Here is a 22,411-nt window from a genome sequence, read left to right as displayed (position 1 = left end):
GATAGTTCAATAAATTAATTACAAGTCGTACAATGACGACGCACTACATCGTATGTAGCTTCGGATAATTAACAATACACACCCATGAAATTAAATCAATGTTGAAATTAAAATTACAGATTAAACGGGCGTAAAAATCGTGATTTGATTACATTACACACGATTTTAGATTGAAAAACTAATTAAAATCACACTACTTGAGTTTTTTAATTTAAGCTGTGAAAAGTAAGAAGCCTTCATTTGTACACCAGACGTGGTCGGATCGAAATGATCGCTTTCAACAAAATGGCGTCTAATATTGCTATTGTCATTGCGTGTATCGTGAGTACTACTACTGTTATTTTCTTTAATTATAACGTTGCGATAAAATTTAGTCCTCGAATGGAGGCCACGGATGGGTACAAGGAGCGTGGGGCGTCCTCCAACCAGGTGGACTGACGACTTAGAGCGCACGGCGGGAAGTCGTTGGATGCGGAAGGCGGAGGACCGCATTATGTGGAAGGCATTGGGGAAGGCCTATCTCCAGCAGTGGGCAGATAAAGGCTGATGATGATAATGATAAAATAGTTTCATTCAAGAGCTCAAAGCAAATATTTTCTGTCAGCGAAATGCAAAGGAAACAAGAGTCAGTACAACCCCGAATCCCGATCGGACCATGGTAGTCAGCAGGACAGCCAACCACTTAGCCAACGTTATTTTTTATTTATTTTTATTGCTAGATGGGTGGACGAGCTCACAGCCCACCTGGTATTAAGTGGTTACTGAAGCCCATAGACATCTACAACGTAAATGCGCCACCCAACTTGAGGTATAAGTTCTAAGGTCTCAGTATAGTTACAACGGCTGCCGCGCCCTTCAAACCGAAACGCATTACTGCTTCACGGCAGTAATAGACAGAGTAGTGGTACTTACCCGTGCGGACTCACAAGATGTCCTACCACCAGTAAATAGGCAGAGTTTTGGTTTATTTCGGTGTGGACTTACAATACACTCAGTAAATGGCAGTTGGTAATAGGTCCTAATAGGTACCCAGAGAACAATTCCTAATCTCCAATGAATATATTAGTCAGAACTAGCACTAACGAAGAAGTGGGTGTTGCTACTAAATGGCAACGTCGCGCAGTCAAATTATCTAAATGTTTTGTTTCCTATTCCACAGGCATTAAGCTCAGTAACTTCAATGCCGGGTTCCGCTATTCTGAAAAAGCTCTACGAGCAGGCGGCCCACAATCATAGACCGATCCTTGTGATGGTCACGAATATAGACGGACACAAATTCAAAGACTACCTTATACCGAAATACGACAAGAATCATTTATCTGAATCAGTGGAGGATGTTCCCGAAGTCGTAATGGTGAGGGGCCTATGATTTTAGTCAACTTAGGCAAACAAAACATTAATTGTATACACACGTTAGTAAATAATGCCATTTTTTATTGGCGAATGTCACTAAACAATCTTAGCACTTGACGATGTTGGAAGCTCAGGCATTAGTGTCATGAGTGCTGGGCCCTTACTGGTGGGACAAGTGGATGCCAGTAAGTAGTCCATTTCAGTAATAGAGAAAGGGGGCAGAAGATTCAGAAGAAAAAAAATTATCAGTGTTAGCAGGTCGGAATCTTGTTGGCGCCTGGATGACATTCACCGATGATCTAGTAGACTCTAATGTCCTTTATTTTTTAATCCAAAGCCAATTAGAATTTCGCTAAAGGATATAGGTCTGATTTACCAAACGAGTCAGCCGATTAGGCGTATACTGAAATTCCTACAACTACAAATTTACTAAAGTGCATTGAATATTGGGTACAATATAGCAGAATATGCTTTATCGTATACCAGTATAGAATCAAAACAAATTCAAAACATTAATCCAAAAAAAGACAGTTTTAATCTTACGTGATTTTTTAAAAATGAATTGTGTTTTAATTGGAGTCTAAATTACAAATCTCTTTTTCATTAATTAATTTATAATAATAATAATATAAATGTTTTTATTGCAAGTAACCATGACTCATATAAATTGTTAATAAGACTTAGACCTATGTTAGTAGTTATATTTACATCACAATGAATTACTGTCGTAACATCCCATGGGAGATGTAATGATAATTAAATGTACATTTAATAATAATTAAATGTACCACTTTAACCAGTAAACTGTATAAGTTTTGCGTGTACAATTATTTTGTCTCCGTGATATCAGTACATACGATTCGAATTTATTTTGTCTCCGTTGTATCAGCTAAGTTTTGGTAGTACAATAATAAGACTTTTAGTCTAAGCTTTATGTTAATTACAATTACTCTGTTGAGTGCAAGGCTTTTTTGCTTTTCTATACCAGAGTTTTGGGTTTGGACCTTTTTCGTGGTACCTTCCAAAATTATCAGTCCGTACTGCTTGTATCTTCAAAGGGCTATATCTCATTGTGTTGATTCTCTAATAAATCTAAATTACAGGTGAAGCCAAAACCAGGAAACGAACCGAATTACTTGCCACACAACGACTTGGATCCCATAAAATCTTACTACTCAAAACCAAAACCAGGATACGACGTTAACCCATTGATTTACCGACCGCGTACTGAAGACTCGGAAATCGCTTTAATGGGACCGAAAAAAACATCGAAATCCCCGATCCTGAAGGAGCTTCTGCGATTCTCCAATAACCTCCGATGCAGCGCAAAAAATCAATGCCAGGATTCGTGCTCGGACAAATTTAGCGGAAGGACAAAAGATAGCTGCGCTAAGAAATGCGAAGTGAAATACGATTGTGAAGAAGAGAAGGAAGACTCGTGTGAGCTAGGAGACTGTTATGATTCGAACGAATGCAACGACGACGAATGCCAGCCAAGTACCAGAGGTATTAAACTTGAATCTGTTAAAGCCGGATGTACGAGATGTTAAATAAAGGGATTTGCAACTGATTTGTTTTCTTCTGTACTTTTTTTATTGATTAGATGGGTGGACGAGCTCACAGCCCACCTGGTGTTAAGTGGTTACCAGAGCCCATAGACATATACAAGATAAATGCGCCACCCACCTTGAGATATAAGTTCTAAGGTCTCAGTATAGTTACAACGGCTGCCCTGCCCTTCAAACCGAAACGCATTACTGCTTCACGGCAGAAATAAGGGGGGTGGTGATATCTACCCGTGCGGACTCACAAAAGGTTCTACCACCAGTAAAAGTAGCGACAATAATCAATATAAGACTAGCGACCGGCCCTCGTTTCGCTTCGGAAACTGTAATTTATTATTGATTTTTCCACTATTTAATGGATGTTATTATACATATAAACCTTCCTCTTCAATCACTCTATCTATTAAAAAAACCGCATCAAAATCCGTTGCGTAGTTTTAAAGATTTAAGCATACATAGGGACAGACAGATATAGGGACAGAGAAAGCAACTTTGTTTTATACTATGTAGTGATAATGACTAGCCGTACTCGCCCGTTTCGCGGGGTATTTAAAATTAACATTATTATTTATTGTCATTATTATTAGGGAGTCCAACACTCATATAAATATTAGCCTAACCATTAAGTACATGTATTTTCTACATGGATACCAAGTTTCAAGTCAATCGTATGCATGGTTTAGTAGTTACAACGGAACATCTGCAAAAACCACTTAGTACTAGCTTTTGCCCGCGACTTCGTCCGCGTGGAATAGTTCACAAATAATGCTTTATTGTAGAACAAATTTGGTTAGCATAAAAAAAGTTACAGTGAGCCAACCTTAACATATAGACATATGCTGTCACGGACTTTTTTTAGATCTTTTAAAGGGGAACAATTTTAGCGAAACTTTAACCGTTTCTGCAGCGCACGCAGCGGAAGCTCTCAAAAGGGAAAAAACCCGATTTTGAAACTTTCTTTATTGGTGCTCCGCGTATTAGTCTTGGCGTAATATTATATAGCTTATAGCCTTCCTCAATAAATGTGTTATCTAACACTGAAAGAATTTTTCAAATCGGACCAGTAGCTCCTGAGATTAGCGCGTTCAAACAAACAAACTCTTCAGCTTTATAATATTAGGACCTATAGATAGATTGACGGGAAAACGCAGCAGAAACGCGTTGTATACTGAACGTATTTTAAACAGATCTCGTCTTTGTGTGAATTTAAGATTACATATGAGAAACTCTCATTATAATTATTATTAGAACTTTGGATATACCATTGGAATTGTGTTGGAACTGATAAGGTAGATAGTTACCGGTGATTCCTAATACATTATTATCCTGCCCTTCTCCCAGTCACCTGAGGTCGATGCAACATGTTTTCTCCTTCCATACTCTTCTATCATATACCATTTCTTCGCTCACTCTCTTTTTACCCATATCATCTTTCACGCAATCCATCCATTTTTTCTTAGGTCTACCTCTTCCTCTATATCCTTCCACATTCATAGTTAATATTCTCTTATCAACTATTTTCATTTCGTCTCATCACATGTCCATACCATCCCAAACGCGCACTTCTCAGCTTCTCTGTCACAGGTGCCACTTTCAGACTTCCTCTAACATATTCATTCCGTATTCTATCCATTCTGGTTACTCCACACATCCATCGCAACATTCGCATCTCCGCTGCATACAATCGCCTTTGATCCACCACTTCAGGTGATTCCTAATACGACAATACTAAATCAATCGCATGATGAAATTATGAATCGGCATGGTTTCGAAGTGTAGGGACGACCCCCTAATGTCTTCTTGAAGACTGTTCACGAATGAGTTTCCTTCTAAAACAAGTGTATGCAATTTGTCTAGTAATTTAAGCTCAGCCTAATTCAGAGAATGTTTTACTGGACTCTGGTAACCGTTTAGCACCAGTTGCGCCGTGAGTTCGTTAACCTATCTAAGCAATAAAAAGACAAGCTTGGCAGTTACCATAACATTAGATTCTAAATAATTTAATTTATTTGCGAGAACGCTGATTTAACTAAGATTGCAGTCTTCCAAATCAATAATGGAAGATCATTAAGATTTACTGCCCAGGTAGGTACTGTTTTGAAATATAAAACAGACATCACCTACAAGATTCCAACATTCTGATGGTAGGACCTCTTGTGAGTCCGCACGGGTAGGTACCACCACCCCGCCTATTTCAGCCGTGAAGCAGTAATGCGTTTCGGTTTGAAGGGTGGGGTAGCCGTTGTAACTATACTGAGACCTTAGAACTTATATCTCAAGGTGGGTGGCGCATTTACATTGTAGATGTCTATGGGCTTCAGTAACCACTTAACACCAAGTGGGCTGTGAGCTCGTCCACCCATCGAAGCAATTTAAAAAAAAAACATATACTATAAGATTCGAACATTGGCACAGTCAAATGCAGCAGGCCACTTCTCCTTTTTCCACGACAACATTTACAGGGAGCTTGATTGTTTGAGCACATGTAAATCCAGACTTTTCGAGTAATGCCCGAATGACAAAGAAAATAGTAGTATTTAAAACTATCAACATGACTGAGGAATGACCAATAATTTTGTATTAACAAATATGCTTCTTCAATATTCTAATCGTAGTTTGAAACATTCTTGTCCAAGTGTATGATTTTTGAAGTGAAACTTCTTTAGAATCGTTGTGATTTCAAATTCATAACGATTCTATCAAATCAGTACAGCGGTACATACGCATTGATGTCTGAAGTCGTCGTGGCCTAACAGATAAGACGTCCGGTGCATTCGTGTTGAGCGATGCACCGGTGTTCGAATCTCAGGCGGTTACCAATTTTTCTAATGAAATACGTACTCAAAAAATGTTCACGATTGATTTCCACGGTGAAGGAATAACATCGTGTAATAAAAATCAAACCCGCAAAATTATAATTTGCGTAATTACTGGTGGTAGGACCTCTTGTGAGTCCGCGGGGGTGGATGGCGGTTTGAAGGGTGGGGTAGCCGTTGTAACTATACTGAGACCTTAAAATTTATATCTCAAGGTGGGTGGCGCATTTACATTGTAGATGTCTATGGGCTCCAGTAACCACTTAACACCAGGTGGGCTGTGAGCTCGTTCACCCATCTAAGCAATAAAAAATAAATTGATAATAAAGGATTCCAAAATTTAGGTATCCCACCGAATATCCTTTAAGTTTGTTAACGCGCTTTTTCCTATTCACGGTTTCTGTATTCACGGAACCTATACCCGTGAATAAAAAGCTTTTACTGTATCATAATCTAGCATTTTTGAATTTTTACTCTTTGGAAAAAAGTTACAACAGTGTATTATTAGTATCTATGCGACTGTCCACAGCTGTCAATCATATTACATTTCCAAGACGACAATATTTTCATTGCTGTCAAAATTAAATAAAAACAGGACCTAAAACTAAATTATTCACAAAAAAAAAATACACACACGATATTGGAATTATAAAAGCAATGTGCTCAAACACAACTATACTGTCGGGAGTTTCACAAATATGCTCTCGAAATGTCGTAATAATGAAAATGTATCGCCGCTCCTAAAAATTTCCTAGACCAGCAAAATGTCTTTGAGGCCGGTAAGTGAAAACTTAATATTAAGTAACAGCAATAGGAGAAATGGGAAGATTTATAAGATACTTAGATCTGGACCACGAGATTACCGGTGTAGGGCATTTTGATTCAACCATTTTGGTTCCGATAACTAACTAAACTACTTACTACGACTAACAAAACTAACTAAAGCAGATCATAGAAAACTGGACTGAACGCCACTTCATTTGATTGAGGTGTATCAAAAATTTAGAATCTGCTCAAAGATTGAGCTTCAAATCTACCTATTAAATAATCAAAATCAAACCCGCAAAATTATAATTTGCGTAATCACTGGTGGTAGGACCTCTTGTGAGTCCGCATGGGTAGGTACCACCACCCTATTTCTGCCGTTAAGCAGTAATGCGTTTCGGTTTGAAGAGTGTTTGAAGGGTGGGCTAGCCGTTGTAACTATACTGAGACCTTAGAACTTATATCTCAAGGTGGGTGGCGCATTTACGTTGTAGATGTCTATGGGGTCCAGTATCCACTTAACACCAGGCGGGCTGTGAGCTTGTCTACCCATCTACGTATTAAAAAAAAAATATGACCGAGTTGTCCTGTGACCACAGACACTTTTCATAAGTACCTTCATTAATCCCTTATCATCCTTGCTTAACTGCAGTGCACGATTATTTTATTCGCGTAACGTCTGTAATAATTAAACTTAATTTATTGCAGTAGTAGTGTAATTAATATTTTCTATTTCATTCAGGATAACACCAAAAACGATATGTCTAAAAGGATAAGTAGTTCGTCTATTTATTCTGTAAGTAAATTTTGTACAGATTTGTTTAGAACTTGTTCCCAGATTATGATGTGGCTTCACTCTGTTAATTTTTATTTTTTTTTTTATTGTTTAGGTGGATGGACGAGCTCATAGCCCACCTGGTGTTAAGTGGTTACTGGAGCCCATAGACATCCACAACGTAAATGTGCCACCCACCTTGAGATATAAGTTCTAAAGTCTCAAGTATAGTTACAACGGCTGCCCCTCCCTTCAAACCGAAACGCATTACTGCTTCACGGCAGAAATAGGCGGGTGTATGATGATAGGTGTATCATTTATCTTCTGTGTTGTACTTCTATATTATACTTATTTTTACTGGTCGTATGACGTCTGGTGAGGCTCCGCAGTAACGCGTTTCGGTTTGAAAGGTGAAACAGCCGTTGATCTGTAAGAACTGAGACCTTAGAACTCTTGTCTCAAATTGGACAGCCGCATTTACGTTGTAGATATCTATGGGCTTCTGTAACCACTTAACTACAGGTGGGTCGTGAGCTCGTCCACCCATCTAAGCAATAAAGAAGTACTTGAGAAGGAACAATTTCGTAATGTACCATTAAACGCGAGTCATGATGTACCCTATAGACAAACTCTGCCTTTTGCTTACGAGTTGCCTTAATCTGAATGATTCCAAGGCTTACACATATTATCGCCAAACCGCTTTCCACCGTCATTTACATTAAGTGACTTCTCCTTATACGGGGTTTCCAGTACCTATCAAATATGAATAATCATGAACATCTTCTGGACTATACTAGACACAGTTGAAGTCGTCGTGGCCTAAAGGATAAGACGTCCGTTGCATTCGTATGTAGCGATGCACCGGTGTTCGAATCCCGCAGGCGGGTACCAATTTTTCTAATGAAATACGTACTTCACAAATGTTCACGATTGACTTCCACAGTGAAGGAATAACATCGTGTAATAAAAATCAAACCGGCAAAATTATAATTTTCGTAATCACTGGCGGTAGGACCTTTTGTGAGTCCGCACGGGTAGGTACCACCACCCCGCCTATTTCTGCCGTGAAACAGTAATGCGTTTCGATTTGAAGGGTGGGGTAGTCGTTGTAACTATACTGAGACCTTAGAACTTATATCTCAAGGTGGGTGGCGCATTTACATTGTAGATGTCTATGGGCTCCAGTAACCACTTAACACCAGGTGGGCTGTGAGCACTTCCACCCATCAATGCAAAAAAAAAAAATTTTGGGTGTTTCGTTGGAACACACTATCAAAAGCATCATCATCAATTATCCAAAATCCAAAACTACATTAAAGACTAATAGCATACTAGGTATGAGCGTTAGGATATTTAATAAACTACTAAAGAAATTAAGAGACTTAGACGATTTTAATTTTAAGAAAAAAACTAAAAAATAATCTTATTAGTGAAAATTATTATCATCTAAAAGATTTTCTTAGGGGCGATATTGGAAATAAATGGATTTTTTAATTATTAGTTGAATTAGGATGAATGAATGGTAAATTATATAATATCATAATATCTTGCACTGCACTAAAATTCGCATGTCAAATAATGACAAAGCATACACGCTGCTTTTAACTTATGTAATAACTCATTTTCACTATGCTTAGCGAATAAATGATTTCTTTCTTTCTTTCATTCATTCTAAAGCGCTGCAAACATTCACTAAGTTCATCCCGTATTGATAATTGATTTATTGCAAAATTTTTACGAGACTTAGCTATACCTACTTGAACAACAACGTCTGTTTAGCAACCTTTCAAGGATACAAGTTTATTTATAACTAGCTGACCCGGCAAACTTCGTAGTGCCTCAATCTACAAATAAAAGACCTCTAAGCTTTTGTATAAAATAAACTTGAAACAAACAAAAGGAATCCGTCCGACGGGGGACACATCAAAGGAAAAACAAAATTGTTATTTTTATTTAATTCCGATGATTTTTCATATTTATCTGCCTTTTAAACATTCCCTGGACTTCCACAAATAATTCAAGACTGAAATTAGCCAAGTCGGTCCAGACCTAGCGAGACTAACGTACAGCAATTCAATACAGCCAACAATTGAAGAGATCAAACGTTCCAAACAAAAGCGTGTACGGAAAACTAATACTTTGGTACTTCCAGAATCGCGGTTCGCTGTCAACGAATTTGAATCAATATCTTGACTTCGAGAGAGACAGTTCAGTTGCCACATACGAACTGTATCCGGGAACCGAAACGGACAATTACGACTTTACGGTCGAAAGACACAGTCCTCTACTATATAAGTAAAATATATTTTACAGCTAATAGATTAAATAGTGCAAAAAATTCCATCCATCAACCATCTCGTAGTATACTTGGCCTAAAAGGGGAGATGCTCGATATTTTTATTATTTATTGCTTAGATGGGTGGACGACCTCACAGCCAACCTGGTGTTAAGTGGGTACTGGAGCCCATATACATCTACAAAGTAAATGCGCCACCCACCTTGAGATATAAGTTCTAAGGTCTCAAGTATAGTTATGGATGCTCGTGTATCGAGCAATGATGATTTGCTGAGCTTTCAGATCTTGACCTAGATGCTAATTATCAATTAATAAACCTGTGCCTAATTTGGGATCACAATTGACTTTCATAACAAAGGAATAGGTTAAATAAAGGAATAGGCTATATAGGTCGCAGATCAATTCACTTTCAATTCTTAGCGGCTCAAAAATTCTTAAATTCCAAATGGATTTTTAAACATACATGAGTGAATGAAAACTGTGAAGTATGCAAAATACTGTTACGCGCTGCGGTTCGGGATAAATAAAATTTCACCAAAGTACAACTAAAAACTGTATTCGACACTTAGAACACTTCACTAACACTTTAAAATACTCAATTCGATTGTTCCGCTTCGCTTCAGGTGATCCGTTCGCCGTTTCGCTTCGAGTAGTTCCGATTACTGACTGACTGCGTGCCATCCCTACAATGCTTTTATAGCCGATACCCCATCCCTAGAATTATCGAGAATATTCTACACATCCCTAGTATTAGTTTCCGCTATCTGTCAATAGATAGCGTTGTACTTCTCGATCGTTCTAGATCCTTCGATATTCGTTCGACTATTCGGCGATAGATGGCGTTACTCTTACCGGCGTAACAATACAATGAAAATAAAAACGCAATATTAAACCGTAAAAATGGTCTTAATTATGTTTTCGATATACGAAAGCCAAGGAAAGTACAATGCTTGACTGATTAGGTAGATCACCGCTTGTATCTCCGACATTGCTGATGTTTATGCGATGGTAACTAGTTAACACCAGCTAGGAAATATCAGTTTATATGCTACAATACTTTAATAATCAGCTCGAATTCATTTTCCGTAAAAATATTAAGGCAAGATTTTAATGAATTTAGTGGAGAATCCAAAACAATGGAAAATGTAGGATGCAGAAAATTTAGTTTATAACCTTTATTATAGGCACCTCATATCTGTTTTTTATTATTTTCTTATTGACCTGATACGCAGACGAGCGTATGGCCTACCTAATGGTGAGTGGTTACGGTCGCCTATGGACTTCAGCAATGCCTGGGGATTAAGTACTGTCGACAAGTCACGTTTGATATCATAGCTCGTGGAAAAACATGAAGAAAAGTTATGATCTTCTTGCTAATTATTTATTTACTGATACTCGTCTACATGTAGCGCAGCTACTATGTTAGGTTATAGTAATAAAAATAAATAGGTATATTACACATAAACCTGTGAATTATGAAATGTACTTTAATTCCTCAGTCTATTTGAATCTACGGCATATTTAATTAAAGGATTCTTTGGGGCTGGCATACTAAACGTCCATGTGGCTTACATGTTCGCTGGTCTTTGGACGTCTTTAGTCGTAACGTTCGTCATGGGAGGAATCATCTGTCGTTGTATGATGGTAAGTTATCGGAAAGAACTATGTTAGGTGTTGTTTGAGTCAGTTCAATTTCCTCGTAGATAGTAATTGGTCCCCAAAATATAGGCATGTCGCATCGTAAGCCAAAGTAGTGTTGGGAAACTGGTTTGATTCGCAAAGAGTGTGAGGGGTCTCGCCTAGATAGACTATTCAAATATAGTTTGAGTGCAAACTTTGTAATATTAATCCCCGAGCTCTTTAGTCAAATCATCTAATGAACTATTTAATTATCCAAAACAAAGTTGAAGACTCTAATTAAAGTTAATTTGGTCGGTCTCTAGTTCCATTTTATTAAATTTGTCACGCTATGTCTTATCATAAGATTGTATTGATGGAATTATTTAATAATATTGTGGCAAAAACAACTGACAAGAAGAAAATGTCTAGCTTAATAAGTATCTGATTGAGAAGAAAGGCTTGCGCGTCTTTCAGTTAAAATATCTTACTTAAAATCCAATACTTTCTCACTAATTTAAGACATTTATTTTATCTTAGATTTTAGAGGGGTAAACAATTATCCGACACTATGATTCTTTGGATCTATTATATGATTTCCATGTCTTCTACGCCTCATCTTCAAATACCGTCTGCATGAATGGGCATGGCTTACAGACATTTTAGTCCAGATAACCATTCCCCAAGATGTTCATTCATATCCTTTCTAGACTACCATATTTGCAAAGTATATAATGCAAAATTTCTATCTTCTCCACTTAGAATTGGAAGACTATTTCATCACCTGATTCATCTTACTCACACTTCCTTGTATTTCAGCTATTGGTCAAATCAGCCCATAAAATGTACGTGTTGTTGAGAGTACCAAGGCTTACATACGCGGACCTAGTAGAGGCTGTTGTTGCTATAGGACCTTTAAAGAAGTTAAGGAACTACAGCAAAACTCTTCGGTAAATTATTTTCATTCAAACCGGTTTATGCCATTTTAAAATTTAATTATTTTAATAAATTCATTGGCATATTTGATAATTTCAAGGCGATGTTTCTGGGTTAAGTCAAATGAAGTCTCTTTAGGGTTATCGTTCAAACATCCCGAAATAAAAGATGAAAAGCCTATCACCAAGAATCGGGTAGAAGAAAAAGAACTTTGTGGTCTTTTACCAACTCTTTTAAACCATATATTTAGAGGAGCTACTAAATTCAGTATGATACCCTCGTACACCTTAAACCTTGAAAGTGGCATTGAATTAAATTGAAAACAGTGTAACACGCGTGATCTGGTAAAATGTACCAACCATGTAACAATAATGACTTTAACAAGATTGAGCGTCTCTGGAGAGATCAATACATTGAACTTGTTAAGAAGGTGGTGCAATGGCCCAACTCTTCGCCGCAGATTCGTAGTGACGTAGATTGGGATTTTTAAGTTAACACTGAACATTTTTAGGAACTTGTATTTTTCCAGGTACTTTGTAGATATCTGTTTGTTTGTACAAATGTGCGGGACATGTTGTATTTATGAAATTATCATTGCAACAACATTGAAAAAGGTATTTTTTTGTGACCTTACACGACTTCTATTATTATACTGGGCTATTTCTATTTAGCGCTAACTAGAAGTCTTCAGCGGTAGGTCCATAGATAGCCATACCGCGGCTGACTTGTATGATTGACGGTGAAGGTCAGTCGCATGCTGGTCTATCTATCAATACAAAAAGCTCTTACGTATCAACAGCCTGAATGTATGAGATAACAGCTGTCCCACCCGGAGCAAAAGATGCTTTGCTTCTGAAACAGGCAGGTCGGTTATACCAACATTTGCGAGCTTGCAGTACTACTTAAGACCCAGTATATGTAATAAGTATGCCCAAATTATTGCTTACAAATCATAACAAGCATTGATATTTTATTCCAGGTTTTAGAAGCGGTTTCCCCTTCGCTAAGCCATCAAGAACTGCATCTAAGGATATACGTAATGATCACAATGGTACCACTAATTGCGGTGTGCCTCATCAGGAACATGAGATATTTAGCTCCATTTTCTTTATTAGCTGATTTGTTTATAGGCAAGTTCATAGAAGGGAATTTTTGGAAACCCAAATTGGAATATTTAACGTAGTGTGCTTCATAGATCGGGAAACCATTTTGTTTATTTATTACTAAGTCGGAAAAACGAGTACGGTTTCATTTAGTTACCAGATTAATCGGTCTCATCTATCCCATCATTAAAACTGAAACGCATGGCTTACACGATAAAATATGTAGTTGTAGGCCGTATCATAAGTCCGTACGGATAAGTACCGCTAGCTTGCTTTTGCCTAATTTAGACTGGGCTTTATAACTTTAATCAGGGATAGTTTTTATCCATTTTCAGGTATATGTATGGCCATAGCTCTTTACTATGGAATGTCATCGACGGTGCCTATACGCGAAAGACCCGCCTGGAAGAACTATGGTGGTCTGATCAGAGGCAGCAGTATTATTCTGTACGCTTTAAGCGGTATTACAGCCACGTTACCGGTTGAGAACAATATGGAAAGGCCAAAATTATTCTTCATTGTTTTGCAATACGGTGAGAGAAAAAATTTTCTAATTTTCTCAACATATATAAAGACCAACGACGACTCTAGATATATCAGTAATGATTGACTCAAGTGTATGGCGGGATGGATGTAGCATGGTCTGCGTCGACCCTATCCCGCCGTCTCAATGGCCCCGACTGGGCTTTGGTACGGGGTCGGGTGCCGAATCACTCAAGTGTATGGTATTTTTAGGTATGTCAGTGGTGCTGTGTTTGGTGACAGTTACAGGATTTTTTGGGTATTGGGGATTCGGTGAAAACTGCCAGGGTCCTATAACAGTTCACATGGGAGTGTCGGAAGTGTTAGTACCTCTTAATGTATAGTAAACAGTCTAGTATTAATATGATTCTTTTTTTATGCGCCATTAAAAGAGTTTAAAAGTACTTCGTTGTGAGAAAATACTGATAAGCTAGTAAAACTTCGTGCAAGCGTTCAGGTCCTTCAACCTCCTGGTCATATTGAGTGGTTCCATTGTGCTAGACTTCAAATTCTTTTCCAGATAATATCATTTTTTCTAATTCATTACCAGCCTTTGCTCAGATTATCTTTTAGGCAAAATAATAAGAATATAATTGCATAATTATTTATAGTACCTACTGGTGCTATCATATTGCTATATATAGGTACAAATCTCGGTGTCTATGGCCTGCGGTAAACACGGAATGCAAAACGAGTTCATGAGCAATAAAAACGCAAACTACATTACTTTTGCAAATTCTTTAGATCGTACTCAGTCAAATTCCTTTTTTTTCTTTTTTTTTTAACGCTTGGGAATCCATTTACGGATACCCGGTCCAGGGGGGTAACGAACCGGGTTATGTCGGACTCCGGCGCCTCCTGAGAGGAAGAGGGGGACGAGGAGGGCCAAGGTCCTTCACCTCCCCGAATTCCTCGCAAGAGACTACGCCTTGAGAAAGGCGCGCGAAGCACTTGCCCCGCAGAACGACTACCGACTAAACCCCATCGAGCTCCACCACACCGGCTACACCAGACCTACGGTACCGCAGTGCGCGCCGAAAGCTCAGTCAAATTCCTACCAATTATGTAGTAGTACCTAGTATGATACTGACAAGTTCCTTTCACAGATTTCCATTGATTTTACAATTCAAGCTGATTTTAATGCTCTGCGTGACTTTTGGTGTTAAATTCTGGGTCCCGTTCAGACTCGTTTGGTATTATCTTGGAAAATTACATAACAGGTTGAAAATATTTCAATTCTTTAATTAATTTCGCAAACACGGTCATCCGTAAAGCTAAATTTACGAAGATCATAGATTTAATAAGCCTTTTGTTATATAGCTTAAAAGTAAAATCTAATACGCATTTAGCACATTTCAAAATACAGTGGTAAGGCGTATTTGGAGCCTGGGCAGATAAGTACCAACATCGTTCTGTCTATTTTTGCCACAAATAAAGCATTCCAGTTTGAAGAGTGGGGAAGCCGTTATACTATAGAACTGAGACTTAGGACTCATGTCTCAAGATGGATGGCGCATGAATACGCTGTGATTCCTATAGAATTCGATAACCAAACAGTCATATATCTCTCAAACATGTTTATTCGTAAATAATTTACGCTGCATACATTAGAATCCATAGGTGAGAGTTTAATTGAAAAAATCAATTTTAAACAAGCGTGATTACCTTTAAACGTAGTTATAGGCATTCATAATTACATTCTTGCATAATTGCATACAAGTCGATTTCATTGAAATGATTTAATAAAGTAGGAATTAGTCACTTTTTTTCCTACCTATGCTGATAGCCTTGAGAGGCTATGTCATCGTTACCCTAGCGTGTAGGTGAGCTCTCAGGGCTCAAACCGGAAGTGTTGCTAATACTGGCCCTAGCAAGAGCAGCGCTTCGCAGAATCTACCACCGGATCGGAAACGCGACCCACTGAGAAGATCCGGCGAGAAACTCAGTAGGCTTTGTCTGTGGGTTAATTAGTCACATGACGCTAATATTACTATTATTAATCTGCTTTATTCATGCAGAAACTTCATAAAAGCCATAAATTTTAGAGACCGCAAGCTGTGGGAAAGAATTTATATGATGTTTCTGATTATCCTAATCACGGGTATTACAACATTAGTTCCAAATCTAACCTCCGTTATGGTATTCGTAAGTGCTACTATGTTTATATAATAGTTTATAGTATTCTAACAAATACCAAATATATATTAACTACGTGTTATTAGCCTAGCAGGCTTTTATTGTCTTCCCAGGCAGAAGAGTCAGGTTCATTCCGTAATAATTCACCGTCCATCATGAACATCAATAATGGCAGTGCTTTTCACATTTTAAATTTTGTCTGAAGTAGGCCATGTCATATGCTTAAGCCGTGGAGGAACAGGAATGGTCTCTAGAAATGCAGGGGCTTTAGGTAGTAGGAATAAAAAAATAAAAAATAAAATATTTACTAACAATCACGCCACGTTAACTGGTCCCGTGATAAATTCGTAAAGAACTTGTGGTACAGGTACCAGATAACGGATATAAATGTAAGATTTTTATTATACACATACATTTATTTAATATTCATCCATAACCGTGGAAAAGACATTTATATTTATCATACAAATATCTTCCCTTGGCGGGATTCGAACCCGCGACCCCCTTGTGTAGTGACCATGTCACTTACCACTACACCAGACGGCCATTAAATGAATTTGGCTCTGGCAGTTGAGGATAGCATGTACAAAAGGATATGACAGGATTATTTGAAACAATACCTCAGAACGTTCCCTACACTAATACCAATTTTTCTTCACTCTTCCACAGTATTAGTATCCCACTACTTATTTGTGCTTTAATGCATGCCTGTGAAGAGTATTACTAGTAGACTATATTCTGAGCCACTGTTTAATAGTGCTACCTATTTCTGCATCGAAGCAATTTTGTGTTCCTGTTTAATTAACCAATACTATTGAGATCTGGCTTGAGCTATTTTGTTCATGTACTTCCACAACCGCCGAATCCCAGATTAATCGTACACTAGTCTGCCAATAAAAAATAAATCTGAGTGTTAAAGGACTACTTACTCAAACAATCTCTACAAGTTGAACAAAAATTTTTATATTTGTATATCCGATGATTCCTGTAGCTAGAAGAGAAGAATTCTGATAGAAATACAGTCTTACAATTACTATGACCATATCGCTGTCACCAATGTTTTTTAACGCGCTGGGAAAACCAGGAATTGAGCGGTATCATTCGTCGATGTCCCAAATGGCATTTGGGGCGATTTTATTTTTGTTCCTCATTATCCTCCTATTTCAGCGGTAAGCAGCGGCTTGGCTCTGCCCCTGGCATTGCTGGAGTCCATGGGCGACAGTAACCACTCACCATCAGGTGAATCGTGTGCTCGTCTGTCTACAAGGGCAATAAAAAAAGAATTAGTGACGCACAGTGCTTACAACAGCTCTAAAATATAGAAAACTCATTAAAATAGGAAATCCTAGTAAAAACTCGTCAAACAATGTGTTTAGTATTAAATTTGATGTTTTGGAAAACAAACTATTTGAGTCACTTGTGGATAATGCCAATGCGATCCTACATCTGTACCGATCGCTAGAGATTCTCTTATTGACACGTAAAAACAAATCTATGGAGGAAGCGAATTACGGTGCTTGTTTCAGATGGGAAGCTTTTTGTTTCCGTTGACGGCCATTATATTTCCAGCTTTAATTGACAGCTTTGCTTTTTGGAACGAATACCAGAAGGAACGTTTCAGGTATAAATGAGTTTTTGATTGAGTTAAATTCAAAATTATTAAATTTAATTAACTTCAAGATTACTTGGAGTATTGTGTCGGTTCTTTTTTTTATTGCTTATATGGGTGGACGAACTCACAGCCCACCTGGTGTTAAGTGGTTACTGGAGCCTCTCCATCCACATCCACAACGTAAATGCGCCACCCACCTTGAAATATAAGTTCTACGGTCTCAGTATAGTTACAACGGCTGCCCCGCCCTTCAAACCGAAAGGCATTACTGCTTCACCGCAGAAATAGGCAGGGTGGTGGTACCTACCCGTGCGGACTTATAAGAGGTCCTACCACCAGTAATTACGCAAATTATATTGTTGCGGGTTTGATTTTTATTACACGATGTTATTCCTTCACCGTGGAAGTCAATCGTGAACATTTGTTGAGTACGTATTTCATTAGAAAAATTGGTAACCGCCTGGGATTCGAACACCGGTGCATCGCTCAACACGAATGCACCGGACGTCTTTATCCTTTTAGGCGACGACGACTAATCTATTCGTAATCTATCAACTTTTTTATCAACAACAATAACATAGTGAAACAAAAATCAAACCCAAAAAAATTACAAGCGTAATAACTGTTGGTAGGACGTTTTGTGAGTCTTCAACGGTAGGTATCATCACCCTGCCTATTTCTGCCGTGAAGAAGTAATGCGTTTCGGTCGGAAGGGTGGGACAGCAGCTGTATTGTAAAAGCAGACCTTAGAACTCATGTCTCAAGGTGGGTGGCGGCATTTACGTTGTTGATGTCTATGGGCTACGGCTTAATACCAGATAGGCCGAGACCCCATGTGGACTCGCAAGAGGTCCTACCACCAGTATTTCGAAACGAAGGTCCTTTACTCGGTCTTCATCATGTTTTGTGGACAAAAAAACATTTTAACATTCGGGTCATTAACCACCAGCCTTAATGAGGGTCGATTGTTTGAATTCATGATTGTTTTATAAAGTAACAAAGGTCTTTTTTTTTTTTTTCAGATGGAAGTTAACGATAAATATTATGAGTGTAATGATAGCTTTTACGATAGTAGGAAGTGCTTTTTGTCTGATGTTCATTAAAGTATAATTATTTGATCTGTTTTTTAATATTGTGTTAAGGTTTAGCAGGAGGCAGCGATTTGGCTATTTCCTTGGCATTACTAATGTCAATGAGCTATTACTACTTACCGTAAAAGTGAGCTCTACATTCATAGCATAGCAATAAATAGCATAGCAATAAATAAAAAAAGCTAAGTAAATGCAGTGATATTGCACAGCCTGTTTGAACTAGGCAGTAGATAGAGAAAACTGTATAGATCTTAACAAGTCGTTCATCCAATTTTAATTATGGTTTAGCTTAACACGTTCGCTGCGGCAAGTAAAATCTTAAACCTTTGTCTAGTGCGGCGGGCCAAATTGTGCCCCCAATGATTTTTCCGCCAGTGCGTGGTAGGTCTTTTTCGACACGTCAGCACTAGGTTAGATTAAATTGCTATAACTTTGCGAAAACATAATGTAGGTGAACAGTTTTTGGACTGTTGGAAAAACCTTGAACCCAACTTCTTTAGATTTGATTCGCCCCGGGATCTGCCGAACAGAAAATGAGAAATAAACCAGGGAAAGTGGCGGGTCGATATCGACCAGAACCGCACTAGAAAGTATTTTTAGTAGTGATGGGAAAGACAAAAATAAGGGGATATCGAAAATAAAACAGAATTAAAGTAAAGAAATAAAAATTGTTTATTTAATTATTTATTAATGGCTGTCTTTAAAACATTTCGCACAAAGATTTTGCTTGCACATTCTGCAGTATGTTTTAATTTTTTTTACTTTCCTTTTCACCTCGGAACTCTTCATGGTTTCCCGCAGTTTTTCATAGCACCCTACACAATTTCGCCGTTTACCGCTCATCTCAAGGATATGATCGGCCGTAGGTGTTACTTGATTTCCTGAAATGATTTTTTAAATTCTGTGATTCATTTACCTTATGAATTTGACTACAGGGCTCTCTGTGTATTAAATAGATTCTCAAATAAAATGAAAAAGTTAACATAGGTCTTGAAATAGTCAAATCTCATCACCATGCGTTGTCAAAGTGCACACTTTGATGGGTAAAATTAAACACACCATGCTACAAGATAAGGTGATACAACTTTGTTTTCTGCAATTTTCAGACCACTCTATTTGTTAAGCTTGTGAAAACAAAATATGTACATATAATACAGGGCCTTATATAGTAGACTTGAAGCGTTATTTTCATGTTAAATGCAGCCTTCTGACCCGAAACAACAACTCATGTGTTATTGAGTAAGTAAACAGAGTGTCATAACATACCTTAATATAAGGAGTAGTGCAATAAACGCCATACATTGCTCGCAGAAAAATAAACGGAGTCAAACCAAAGCTCATGCTCGAAGACCATGCACAGCCACCTAAGCACTCGTAATGTGTAAAAAATAATGACAACAGTTACCTGTTGCAGAGGTAGAACGTCGTCAACACGAAACAGAAGGAATCACCTTCAACATAGGTCTGAAGATGGTTACAGTTATGTTGCACGTCGTTATACGTCTTATTATCAGGGCATATATTTTAAAATTAATTTATTTTCCAAAATATTTATCATTCTTTTGTTGCCTGACATTGTGCCTTTAATTTTAAGGAATAAAAAAAACGTGACGTACGTCAGTTCCGATAGCTTGCCCAACACTAACTGGCGAGGCGGGCGCTCTGTGCGGTATCGGGCCGCCAACAGCCTGTTGGGACGGCGGGCCACAATAGGCCTCCTCCCGCACCGAGTTGATATTTTTTACCGTCAGTGCGTGATGGCCGATAAAGGCCTGCCGTGATGTTTTTATAGGGAACACCTATACTTTTGACCACAATCTCAAATATATATTTGTCTTTGTCGTACCTTTACAAACACCTGAGATAATCGTTCCGCACCAGCGAGAGGGACATAGTTTTCTTCGTCCGCACCAGGTGAAATTCCGCGGCAGGCTGATTTGGGCCTGTTCCGCAGTGAACGTGTTAATGTATAACGAACATGTAAAGCGTAACGTGAACTTGTGTGGATTGGCACCACTGTCCTGCATATCTTTTTTTTTTTTTTTTTTTTTATTGCTTAGATGGGTGGACGAGCTCACAGCCCACCTGGTGTTAAGTGGTTACTGGAGCCCATAGACATCCACAACGTAAATGCGCCACCCACCTTGAGATACAAGTTCTAAGGTCTCAAGTATAGTAACGACGGCTGCCCCACCCTTCAAACCGAAACGCATTACTGCTTCACGGCAGAAATAGGCAGGGTGGTGGTACCCACCCGCGTGGACTCACAAGAGGTCCTACCACCAGTAATTACGCAAATTATAATTTTGCGGGTTTCATTTTTATTACACGATGTTATTCCTTCACCGTGGAAGTCAATCGTGAACATTTGTTGAGTACGTATTTCATTTGAAAAATTGGTACCCGCCTGCGGGATTCGAACACCGGTGCATCGCTTCAACACGAATGCACCGGACGTCTTATCCGTTAGGCCACGACGACTACTAAACTCTCAAATCTCTAAAATCTCAACTGCAAAGCAGACAGGTACAACAGTCGGCTGAAAGAGATAGCTTTTAGCGATAAAACCGCGTATTGTACGATTATACCTGACTAACCCGATGGTTGAGGTTCGCGGGGATCCCCCGGATGCAGGCAGCGCAGGACCGGCCTTTGTGGCGAGGCTTGGGAGAGGCCTATGTGGGCTGATAAGAATAAGAAGAACCCGATGTTGCAGTAGTTGGGCCCTGAATACTGCGTCAAGGGTCATGGATTCGATTTTTCTAAATCAGGGAAACATTGTATGATAAACAAGTTTATTTACTCTTTGTCTGGGTGTTTGTTATTTATATATTATATATATATTTAAACGTATATAAGTGTGTATATCAGTCTCTGGTACCCATAAAACGGAATCCTAAATTTGGACCGAATGACCGTGTATGATTTTTTCTTCTTTTTCTCCGTGTATGATTTGTTCCCAGTTAAATATATATACCTACCTACTCTGCGTGTAGACTGTTTTTATTTAATGCTAATTGTGTTTTGGTTCCCTCTCTACAGTTGAATACTTTTCGTTACTGAGATTCGCTCTGTCATCTCTTAAGTCTCCAATATCCATTTAATACAGGCCGCGAGTAAGCCGTTGGTTGAAATTCCCAAAATTTATATATTTTTTCTCTAACAAAATTCCTATATTTCCGGGTTAGCAGTTAAATAAAAGTTAATGCACGCGTAATAAAAAGTAACGTTATTATTTTATTAGCGGGATCAGGAGGGGAGCATTCTGGAACTACTAAGTAGGTAGTCAGATTCGCAACGGAGAGACGGAAGTTTGTCAAACTTGAGAGGCCTTATTCTGAAGATTTCTAACGTATTGTTACGTGCTCGGGTTCGGAATAAATAAAACTTTCATTGAATTATAAATTATAACAGTATTAAAACACTTAAAACGCTATACACATAACTATAACACGTTGTAACTATACTTGAGACCTTAGAACTTATATCTCAAGGTGGGTGGCGCATTTACGTTGTAGATGTCTTTGGGTAGCCACATTTTTTTTTTGTCAGGAGGAAATCGCCGGACTTTCGCCCTCCCCTGGGGATGGAGGGCGGGGCATGTCGGAGTCGAACTGACTAAAACCTCCTGTCGCTCAAAAACCCGCGTCCGAACCTCGCATGAGACAGAACCCATAAAAAGGCAAAGGGGGGAAAGTGAAGCGTTTAGTGCGGAGCACATCTCTCCCATCACCCTCCTCCTATGGGTAACCACATAACCCATCTAAGCAATAAAAAATAAAAATAAACGCTTACGAAACACTTTACGTTTCGCAATTCACTTC

General features: G+C 38.4%; 2 protein-coding genes across 4 annotated transcripts; both read left to right on the top strand.

Moving 5' to 3' along the window:
• The first annotated feature begins 250 nt into the window (after positions 1 to 250).
• On the top strand, positions 251 to 2,923 carry LOC110384988 (uncharacterized). Its single transcript, XM_021347101.3, has 3 exons — positions 251 to 321; positions 1,160 to 1,354; positions 2,457 to 2,923. The coding sequence occupies exons 1-3, from the start codon at positions 268 to 270 to the stop codon at positions 2,901 to 2,903; spliced, it is 696 nt and encodes a 231-aa protein (XP_021202776.1). The 5' UTR covers positions 251 to 267; the 3' UTR covers positions 2,904 to 2,923.
• A 3,329-nt stretch (positions 2,924 to 6,252) lies between these two features.
• Positions 6,253 to 18,612, top strand: LOC101738075 (proton-coupled amino acid transporter-like protein pathetic). 3 transcript variants are annotated; one of them, XM_004924853.3, is made up of 13 exons: positions 6,253 to 6,513; positions 7,242 to 7,295; positions 9,427 to 9,569; positions 11,070 to 11,214; positions 12,007 to 12,137; positions 12,653 to 12,737; positions 13,103 to 13,253; positions 13,562 to 13,759; positions 13,962 to 14,070; positions 14,855 to 14,968; positions 15,794 to 15,893; positions 17,411 to 17,505; positions 18,519 to 18,612. In XM_004924853.3, the coding sequence occupies exons 1-13, from the start codon at positions 6,499 to 6,501 to the stop codon at positions 18,604 to 18,606; spliced, it is 1,428 nt and encodes a 475-aa protein (XP_004924910.2). In that variant the 5' UTR covers positions 6,253 to 6,498; the 3' UTR covers positions 18,607 to 18,612. The 3 variants fall into 3 exon arrangements, with proteins under 3 accessions (XP_004924910.2, XP_021202773.2, XP_021202774.1); XM_021347098.3 differs by lacking the exon at positions 7,242 to 7,295; XM_021347099.3 differs by lacking the exons at positions 6,253 to 6,513; positions 7,242 to 7,295 and having other exon boundaries at positions 9,434 to 9,569; positions 11,102 to 11,214.
• Positions 18,613 to 22,411: the final 3,799 nt, after the last annotated feature.

The sequence above is a fragment of the Bombyx mori genome, chromosome 24 (genome assembly GCF_030269925.1).
Source record: "Bombyx mori chromosome 24, ASM3026992v2".
NCBI classification, from domain to species: Eukaryota; Metazoa; Arthropoda; class Insecta; order Lepidoptera; family Bombycidae; genus Bombyx; species Bombyx mori.
This window is presented reverse-complemented; position numbering and strand designations above follow the sequence as displayed.